Genomic DNA, 9,749 nt, shown 5'->3' on the forward strand with positions numbered 1-9,749 from the left:
CCCGCCGCCGCCCCGGGCCCCGGGCCCCCCTTCCACCGGCCCCGTTCTGCGCACAGTCCGCTTTTATGGGGCTATGACCCTTCCTCGCGGCCTCCTCCCTCAGAAGGCCACTGCGTGGCGTCTCTCCCCGCGACTCCAGCACGGCGGGGCGGGGCGCGGGGACGCGGGCCGCCCCGCTTCCCGAACTCCAGGGGTTAAGGCCCGGGTCCCTCCCCCTTTCCCGCCAGCCCGGCGGGAGTATGAATAGCCCCGTTCCCTCCGCGGACGTCCAGTCGCCGGGCTGCTCCTCGCCCCGCCCCGTCATTGTCCCCGCCGGACTCCCTTTCCCGTCCGTCCCCCGTCCGTCCTCGGAGCTCTGAGAGTCGCTGGCTTCCCCCGCCGCCCCGCGTCTCTCCACCGTCGGCGGGCCAGCCTTGCGAGCAAGATGGAGGGCTGCCTGGGGGAGGAATCTTTCCAGATGTGGGAGCTCAACCGGCGCCTGGAGGCCTACGTGGCGCGGGTCAAGGCGCTGGAGGAGCAGAACGAGCTGCTCGGCGCGGAGCTCGGGGGCCTCCGGGCGCACACCGGGGACGCCTCGTGGAGGGCCCGCGCCGACGACGAGCTGGCGGCCCTGCGGGCGCTCGTCGACCGGCGCTGGCGCGAGAAGCACGCGGCCGAGGTGGCGCGCGACAACCTGGCGGAGGAGGCGGAGGGCGTGGCGGCCCGGTGCCAGCAGCAGCGGCGGGCGCGGGAGCGGGCGGCGGCCGAGGCGGCCCGCAGCCGGCGCGAGGCCGAGGCCGAGGAGGGCGCCCGGGCGCGGCTGAGCTCGCGGGCGGCGGAGCTGGAGCGGGAGCTGGAGGCCGTGTGCGCGGCGCACGAGCAGGAGCGCGCCGCCCTGAGCGCCCGGCCCCGCGCCCCCCGCCGCCCCGCCGCGCCCCGCGGGCCCCCCGCGCCGGCCCCCGAGCTGCACGAGCTGGCGCGCCGGCTGGGCGAGGCGTGGCGCGGGGCGGTGCGCGGCTACCAGGAGCGCGTGGCGCTCATGGAGGCGTCGCTGGGCCAGGCCCGCGAGCGCCTGGGCCGCGCCGTGCAGGGCGCCCGCGAGGGCCGCCTGGAGCTGCGGCAGCTGCGGGCGGAGCGCGGCGGCCTCCGGGAGCGCCGGGCCGCGCTGGAGCACAGGTTGGAGGGCCGCTGGCAGGAGCGGCTGCGGGCCACCGAGCAGTTCCAGGTGACCGCGGGGTGCGGGCGAGCGGGGCGGGCCCCGGGGGGCCGGCGGGGGGGCCGGGGGGGGTGGCCCGGGGACGGCAGCGGGGAGCGGGGGCGGAGGTGCTGCCGATGCGGGGGCCGCTTCTCAGGGAGGCCGACCTGGTGCCGGAGGCCCTTGACTTTCCCAACTTTGTCTAGAGGAGGGCGGGAACGGCGGGGGTTCGGGGCCCTGTCACAGCGCGCCCCACCCCCCCCTCGCCTCCCGGGAGGGCAGCGGGGCGCAGGAAGCTCGCGGTGGCCTCCTCCTCACTGTCCGGACGGTTCCCGGGCCTCTCCCTCGGAAGATGCGCACGACACCGCCCCCCGCCCGCGCCCCCGCCCCCGCAGCGCGCCCTCCTCCCTCCGACACGGGGGGCGGGTGGCTCAGGGGCCCTGGGTGTGCGGCCACCAGCCCTTCTCCCGCGTCTAGGCTTCTCAGCTCCCCTGGCACATTCCAGAGGCCTGGGACAGCTGCTCCCCCTCGCACGGTGCGATGGGACCAGCAGCTGAGAAAACAGCCTCCTGCCTGGGCCAGACAGAGGTCCCCCCCCTCTACCCCGCCCCGTCTCTCTGAGAAGAAAGATTCCAGAACTTGTGGGAAGCGGAGGGGGGGGGGGGCTGATGTGAGGACCAGGAGACCGTGATTGGGACCGGCGGTTGGCCTCCAGCCCTGCGGGGCCCCAGGCCTCTTGATGAATGGTTTTTCCTTCTGCTTCCGCTTCCTCTCCCCCCCCCTCCCCTCTGTAACCCATCTCCTCTCCTCCTTCCCCTCCCCTTCACCGCGGGAGAGGGGCCAGACGGGCCACCGTCCTCCTCTTGGGAGGGATTCGGGCGGCCCGGGCGGAATCCCCTCTCCAGAGAAGTCAGGCAGGGGGCCGGGGGCCCGGCCGCCCAGGGGGCTGCAGGTTGGACGGCAACCGCCCCTTCACTGGCTGCCTCTGGCTTGTCCTGCAGCTGGCTGTGGAGGCCTTGGAGCAGGAGAAGGACAGCCTGCAGAGCCAGATTGCCCAGGTCCTCGAAGGTCGGCAGCAGCTGGCACACCTCAAGATGTCCCTCAGCCTGGAGGTGGCCACATACAGGTATGGGTGGACCCGCCCACCCAGGCGCGTGCGCGCACGCGCGCGCGCACGCGCACACACACGCGCCTGAGGCAGAGACCGCCCCCCCCACCAAGGGGCTCAGGGCCATGGGTGCTGGTAACTGTGCTACCACTAGATTCTGATTCTAGACTGATCCCTGCCATACCAGGCTGTGTCCCCCCTGAGCCTACCTGCTCCCCCGTGGTCCAGACCATAGAAGCATCCAGTGCCAGGAAACCCCTCAAGGAGAGGTGATGTTGCCGAGGGGGACGGCCTCAGGAGAGACAGCTGGACATGTGTGGGACCCTCCCCCAAGGGGGTGAAAAGCCCAGTCTCTGTGTGTGTGCTCATGCGGAGGGGGTGATGTCCCCGGGCAGCCCCAGAAAGGAGGAATTGCAGGTGTGGGGGGCGGGGTGGCGCTGACTCGCCACCTGACCTGGGCCTCTGTCTCCCTGTCTGGAGACGGGACGTGGGCCGGGTGACATCCAAGGCCCCTTCCACACTGACTCCCCCTCAAGCCCCAGGTCCCCGGCCCTGCCTAGCCCTTCTGCTGATCACATTTCCTGTTGGCTCCAGAAAGGCTGAGACCGAGGAAGGGCTGGTCCTGGCTCTGTGGCCTTGGGCAAAGCCACAGTCTCTTCTGGGAAACTGGTCTGCTGGGCCGAGGACCCAGTGATGAGCCCGAGGAAGGGGCTTTGCCACGGAAAGGGGGGGGGGGGCAGGGCTAGACACGCTATGAGGACAATGCCCCCAGAATTCACAGGCCAACAAAATCAGGGGGCCTGGGACAGGTTCAGGAGGGCAGGGGAGGCAGGGCCCAGAGAGGGGAGGCCAGTGAGGGTCTTGGGACGGGGAAGAGAGTGTTGTATGGCCACGGAGCCCAGAGCCCAGAGAGCAGGACAGAGGTGTGACCATGGCAGTCACTCATCAGACTCAGAGCCCTTGAAGAAGAGGAGAGAGAGAGTAGATGTTCAGCATAGCTTCCCCCTCCCCTATCAGCCCCCTCCTCCTCATTCCCCGTGGGGCACTGAGGCAGGGTCAAGGACACAAAGACCTCCGTTGCCCTGAAAGGCTTGGGATCCAGAGTGCTTAGAGATCCCAGGATGAGGGCCTTGACCCCCAATCAAACCACTGAGGGGAAGGTCTGTGCAGGCTTAGCCACTGGTTTTTGAAGCATGAAAAGGATTTAGAGAGCGCAGAATTCATTTGCTTTTGTCTGTGAGCAGCTTTGGGGGCCCTGGGGGAGAAGGAGGGAGCCTATATCCCATGGGAACGGCCGGAGAATTCCCATTTCCCCCAGGAAGCCCCCTACTCAGACCCTCCAGAAGGCACTGCGGACAAAGGCAGCAATTAGCATGAGAATCGGCCCCACAGGGAGGATGAGATCACTGGCCTGTGTGTGTGTGTGTGTGTGTGTGTGTGTGTGCGCACACTGTGGGAATCTGCTTGTGTCTGTGAGTCTAGCCCTGTGTCCCAAATAAGCGTGTGGTGCCGTGTGAACCAAGTGTGTGATATCTGCGGGTCTGTGTCCGTGTGCTTTCACGTGTACAGCCAAGTATAGCCCCGCGTGTGGCTTTTGTGTGACAGCGGTGACAATGGAGAGGAAGCCTGCGGGGCCAGGGACCACAAGCTTAGCCGAGTTCTCCGGGGCTGGCTTGCCTGCAGGCCTTTGGGCAGAGGAGGACTGACTGACTTTTCCTCCCTCATCCCCAGGACCCTCCTAGAGGCTGAGAACTCCCGGCTGCAGACCCCCGGCAGTGGTTCCAAGGCTTCCCTCAGCTTCCAGGGTAAGAGGAGGGGGGCCAGATTCCCCCAGACTCTCCCCTTCTTTGCTCTTTATACCCCGGACCATTCCTCTCCTGGGAGGCAGGTCTAGGTCTTGACTCCTTGGCCTCATCAGCCGGGTGTGTACTCTCAGCTCCACTAGCCAGTGGAAGGTGGGGGCAGGGCTCACGGCACTCTTGCTGGAAGTGGGGGCCCCTGCCAGTACCTACTGACCCTGTTTCTTGCCCTCTGCCTTTCCAGACCCTAAGCTGGAGCTGCATTTCTCTGGGACGCCAGAGGGCCGGCATCTGGGACCTTTGCTCTCTGCCCTGAGCCCTACTCCCCTCTCCTCGCCCTTGCCTGATACCCTGGAGACACCTGTGCCAGGCTTTCTGAAGAGCCAAGAATTCCTCCAGGCCCGTACCCCAACCTTGGCCAGCACCCCCATCCCGCCCACACTTCTGGCTCCCTGCACTGTTACAGATGCAGAGATCAAAACCCAGGATGCCCCCCTCTCCCTGCTCCAGCCGCAGCTTGGGAGGCAGTGGGCTCCAGAGGCCATATGGGCTAAAGCCAAGGAGGCCATCCCTACCAGCGTCCTGCCAGGACCAGAGGAACCCGGGGGTGAGCACCAAGAGGCCAGTACAGGCCAGTCCCCTGAGGATCATACCTCCTCAGCCCCACCCCTCAACCCTGACCGCCCTAGTTTAGAGGCCAAAGGTGGAGAACCCAATGGGTCTGGAATGTCCAGCAGATTCCAGGAGGAAGGTGAAGGGCAAATTGGGGGGCTGGCAGAGAAAGAAACAGCCATAGAGGTCAAAATGGTGAACGGTCTGCAGCAGGAAACATGGCAAGAAGATGGGGGTCTGAACATGAAGAAAATCCAGGACTCCCAGGGTCCTTTGGAAAAAGAAACTCTGAAGTCTCTGGAAGAGGAAATTCAAGGGCCACTGATGTCTCTGGAAGAACAGACCCACGAGACACTGAGATCTCTAGAGAAAGAGAATCCAGAATCTCTGCGGTCTTCAGAAGAAGAGAGTTTAGACACATCAAAAGGTCTAGAAAAGGAGAATCAAGAGCTATTGATGTCTTTAGAAGAAAAGAATGCAGATGTAGTGAGACCTCAAGAAAAAGAGACTCTAGAACTACTTAAGCCTGTAGGAAATGAGGACTCACAGACATTGCAATCTCTAGAAAAGGAGAATCAAGAACTAATGAGGTCTCTTGAAGGTACTCTAGAGACGTTTTTATATCCAGAGAAGGAAAGTCAAGAATTAGTGAGGTCTCGAGAAGAGAACTTTGAGTCAATGAGAGATCTAGAAAAGGAGAACCAAGAGCCACTGAGAACTGTAGAAGATGGGAATCGAGAGAACTTGAGACTACAAGAAAGAGAGAACCAGGAGTTTCTGAACTCTCCAGAAGATGAGAAGCACAAGACCTTGAGAACTCTAGAAAAAGAGAACCAGGAACCACTGAGGTCTCTGGAAGAAGAAGACCAGGACACAGGGAGACCTCTAGAAAAAGAGAACCAAGAACCAGTGAAGTCTCTAGAAGATGAGAACCAGGAGACAATGAGACCACTAGAAACAGAGAACCAGAGGTCCTTGAGGTCTTTAGAAGAAGAGGACCAGGAGACAATGAAGCCTCTAGAAACAGAGAACCAGAGGTCCTTGAGGTCTTTAGAAGAAGAGGACCAGGAGACAATGAAGCCTCTAGAAACAGAGAACCAGAGGTCCTTGAGGTCTTTAGAAGAAGAGGACCAGGAGACAATGAAGCCTCTAGAAAAAGAGAACCAAGAGCAAGTGTGGCCTCTAGAAGAAGACCAGGCAACATTGAGACTTCTAGAAAAAGAGAACCAGAAGCCAGTGGGATCTCTAGATAAGAACCAGGAGACACTGAGACCTCTAAAAATAGAGGACCAGGAGCCAGTGGGGTCTCTAGAAGATGAGAACCAGGAGACATTGAGACCACCAGAAAAAGAGAACCAGAGGTCTCTAGAAGACGACGACGACCAGGAGACAATGAGGCCTCTAGAAAAAGAGAACCAAGAACCAGTGAAGTCTCTAGAGGATGAGAACCAGGAGACAATGAGACCACCAGAAACAGAGAACCAGAGGTCCTTGAGGTCTTTAGAAGAAGAGGACCAGGAGACATTGAAGCCTCTAGAAAAAGAGAACCAGAGGTCTCTAGAAGACGACGACGACCAGGAGACAATGAGGCCTCTAGAAAAAGAGAACCAAGAACCAGTGAAGTCTCTAGAGGATGAGAACCAGGAGACAATGAGACCACCAGAAACAGAGAACCAGAGGTCCTTGAGGTCTTTAGAAGAAGAGGACCAGGAGACATTGAAGCCTCTAGAAAAAGAGAACCAGAGGTCTCTAGAAGAAGACGACGACCAGGAGACAATGAGGCCTCTAGAAAAAGAGAGCCAGGAGCCAGTGGAGTCTTCAGAAGAAGACCAGGCAACACCGAGACTTCTAGAAAAGGTGAAACTAGAACCACTAAAGTCTCTTGGAAAAGACCAGGAGATATTTCGACCTCTTGAAAAAGAGAATCAACAGTTATTAAGATTCCTAGAAGAAGAGAGTGCAGAGGTGATGAGATCTCCGGAAACAGAGAATTTAGAATCACTCCAGTCAGCAAGAGAAGACTTGGGAATATTGCAGTCTCTAGGAACTCAAGGGCCCCTGTGGTCTCCAGGAGAAGTGAATCAGGAGACAATGAAACCTCTAGAAAGGGGAAGTCAAGAACCACTGGAGTCGGTAGAAGAGAACCGGGAGACATTGAGGCTCCTAGAACAGGAGAACCAGGAGTCCCGGAGATCTCCAGGAGAGTGGGGCCTAGAAAATTCAAGACCTCCAGAAGGGAGAGGTCAGGAAAGTCAAAGGTGCCTGATGGAGGAAGAGACCCCGGGGCAGACGAGGAATCAGGAGTCCCCGGGGTCTTTGAAAGAGGAAAGGCAGGAGTCCCCGCTGTCTGCCCGACGCCAGGGGAGGGAAGAGAGAGTGGCGGACCAGGGACTGGATCAGGAAACGCCCCCCGGCGGGGCCGCAGGGGGCAAGGAGGCCGAGGCAGAGCTGGACGTGAGGGAGTGGGGTGGCCTCCCCGGGAAGTCCGCGGGGCACGGAGAGCTGCAGCTGGCGGCCACAAGGGAGGTCTGGAGCGCAGGGGAGGGGCGCCCAGGGGGCCCTGAGCCCGAGGAGCAGAGGGTCCCGGTTGAGGGAGCCAGGGGGGAGGGAGGCCCCGAGGGCTTCCAGGACCCCGAAGGGCAGCCAGAGCACGCGGGGGGCCCGGGCCTCCGAGCTCCCCAGGGAGTGTCGGAGGGGAGAGACCCGGTGTTGGAAGGTGGAGAGGAGGCCCCAAGGGGCGGCCAGGTCTCAGAGGTCGCCTCGAAGGCTGTGGGTGAGGCTGCCTCGGGCAGCCAGCAGGGGCCAGAGCGGGAGGTGGTGGTGCCACCCGTGGGTGAGGAAGGTTTGGAGGCAGAGAAGAGGCAGGGCTTGGAAGAACCCCGAAAGGAGCCAGACGAGGCAGCTGCTCCGAAACCAGAGCTTTCCGGCCCAGCAGGGAGGAGCACAGACCTCCCGGAGCCTCCCAGGGGCTGGGAGGAGTCGGAGCCCGAGGCCCCCTGGGGGGCAGAGGGGGCGTTCCCTGCCGAGACCCTGTGCCGCGCTCTGGGCGGAAGTGGTACCCCTCAGCCCGGGCCCCAGGGGCCGGAGGACGCAGGGGAAGAGGCAGTGTTAGAGCCCGCGTCGCCCACCCCAATCCCTGGAGACGCCCCCGGGCCCCAGCCCCTGGCCGCGGGGAGCCAGGAGGCTGGCTGGGGGCCGGAGGGCCGAGCGGAGGCTCTGGGAGGGGTAGAGGGGGAGCCAGAGGAGCGGGGTTCTGAGGGGAGCCCCGAGGATCTGCAGGAGGAGGGGGAGGAGGAAAAGCGAGAGGACAGCGAGGCTGATGAGCTCGGGGAGACTCTTCCCGACTCCACTCCCCTGGGCCTCTATCTCAGGTCCCCCGCCTCCCCCAAGTGGGACCTGCTTGGGGAGCAGAGGCCCCCCCCTCAAGGGGAGACCAGAAAGGAAGGCTGGGATCCTTCTGTGCTGGCCTCTGAAGAGAGTGGGGCCCAGCCAGGGGAAGAGGAGGAGGGGGAGGAGGAGGGGGAGGAGGGGAGGAGGGAGGAGGAATGCGGTCAGGACTCTGACTTGTGGGAGGAGTTTGAGGATCTGGAGGCTGAGGGCTCTCTCCTTCCTGGGGTCCCCGGGGAGGCTGTGGAGCCTCCAGGCCAGAGGCCTCAGATGTTGCTGGAGCCTGCAGCCTGGGGAGGGGATGGGGAGTCTGATGGGTTTGCAGACGAGGAAGAGAGTGGGGAGGAGGGCGGGGAAGACAAAGAGGAAGAAGAGGGGAGGGAGCCAGGGGCTGGCCTGTGGGGCCCAGGGCCCTCTGTCAGCACCCTCCGCGCTCTGAGTGGCCCTCAGAGAGGGACCCTCCCGGGCTCTGAGACCGTGGACGTCCGCGTTCCCTGGGACGACAGCTCGCGAGGCATAGCAGCCGATGCCGGTGAGGAGTCCCAGGACAGCACCGAGCCCGAGCCCTCGGGCTCAGAGGAAGAGTCTGACCCTGCTCCCTTGGAGAGGGAGGACCCAGTCCCTGGCCCTCTGGAGAGCCACTGTGGGATGGGAGACACGGGCCTGGGGGTAGGGGACACCCTTGGGGTCAACGGCCGGGTCCCCAGCTTGAAGGAGGAGTTAGAGCATGTGAATGGGGGGGTGGTAAATGGGCTGGAGCAGTCAGAGGGAGGAGGGCAGGGAGAACCAGGGGGCCCCGAGGGGGACCAAAGGAGCCCCTTGGAGGACGAGGAGGAGGGGGGTGCCCTGAAGACTCCTTGGGCAGGACCTTCTCTTCACCTGGGCCCAGGCCAGTTCCTGAAGTTCGGTCAGAGGGAAGGAGACGTGGAGTCTTGGTCCTCGGGCGAGGACTAGAGCGAGACCCCTCTCCCCTCACTGAGGACTTGGTGGGGTGGGGGTGGGGGCCCCGAGCCCCCTCCCTGCTCAGAGGCAGCACCCTTAAGTTATGATCTCTTGACCTGTGGTTTCTGTCCCGGAGGCCTGACTGGCCAGGGCGGAACAAGGGGTGGCACAGGGAGACGCTCCAAGAACAGAGGCCCCCAGACCCTGCGAAGGGGCCACCCGGCCGGCACTGTCCCTCGAGGCTTAAGCCAGCTGAACCGCTGTAGGACTAGGCCCTTTCCTGACGCCCCCTTTCTCCCCCTCCTGCCAGTGGGGGAGGGCTCCTCCCAGGAGAGGGGGCTGTGGCACCCTTCACCGTGATGTGCCCCCTCATCGCACCTTCTTGGGGTGTCTGGCCACCCGTGAGGGCGTGTTCCCGTGTCCGACCCCCCCTGTGTTCCTGCCCCCTCGTGTCTGGCTCATCCCTGCCTGAATAAAGTCATGCTTCCACCTACCAAGTCTGGACGCCTCCTTCCCTAATTTGGGGGGTCCGCAGGGCGGGCAGAGGAGGCCCGAGTGACCGGGGGAGGAAGCAGGGAGTGCTAGTGCCGGGCCCGGCCACCCTCTGAGGACAGGAGGAGCTGGACGACCTCGTGGGACCAGGGGACGGCTGGGCGGCAGTCCGGGTGACCCCAGGGCTGGCAGAAGCCAGGCCCATCATCATCTCTACCCACAGCGCTGATGACAG

The 9,749-nt window shown here is 63.1% G+C and overlaps 1 protein-coding gene across 3 annotated transcripts; it reads left to right on the plus strand.

The window, feature by feature from the left end:
• Positions 1 to 278: 278 nt before the first annotated feature.
• NES (nestin) lies at positions 279 to 9,519 on the plus strand. Of its 3 annotated transcripts, none has more exons than XM_030302886.1 (5): positions 279 to 1,204; positions 2,176 to 2,300; positions 4,014 to 4,087; positions 4,326 to 6,054; positions 6,247 to 9,519. In XM_030302886.1, the coding sequence occupies exons 1-5, from the start codon at positions 425 to 427 to the stop codon at positions 9,032 to 9,034; spliced, it is 5,496 nt and encodes a 1,831-aa protein (XP_030158746.1). In that variant the 5' UTR covers positions 279 to 424; the 3' UTR covers positions 9,035 to 9,519. The 3 variants fall into 3 exon arrangements, with proteins under 3 accessions (XP_030158746.1, XP_030158748.1, XP_030158745.1); XM_030302888.1 differs by having other exon boundaries at positions 4,326 to 5,695; positions 6,020 to 9,519; XM_030302885.1 differs by having other exon boundaries at positions 4,326 to 9,519.
• Positions 9,520 to 9,749: the final 230 nt, after the last annotated feature.

The sequence above is a fragment of the Lynx canadensis genome, chromosome F1 (assembly GCF_007474595.2).
Source record: "Lynx canadensis isolate LIC74 chromosome F1, mLynCan4.pri.v2, whole genome shotgun sequence".
Classification (NCBI taxonomy): domain Eukaryota; kingdom Metazoa; phylum Chordata; class Mammalia; order Carnivora; family Felidae; genus Lynx; species Lynx canadensis.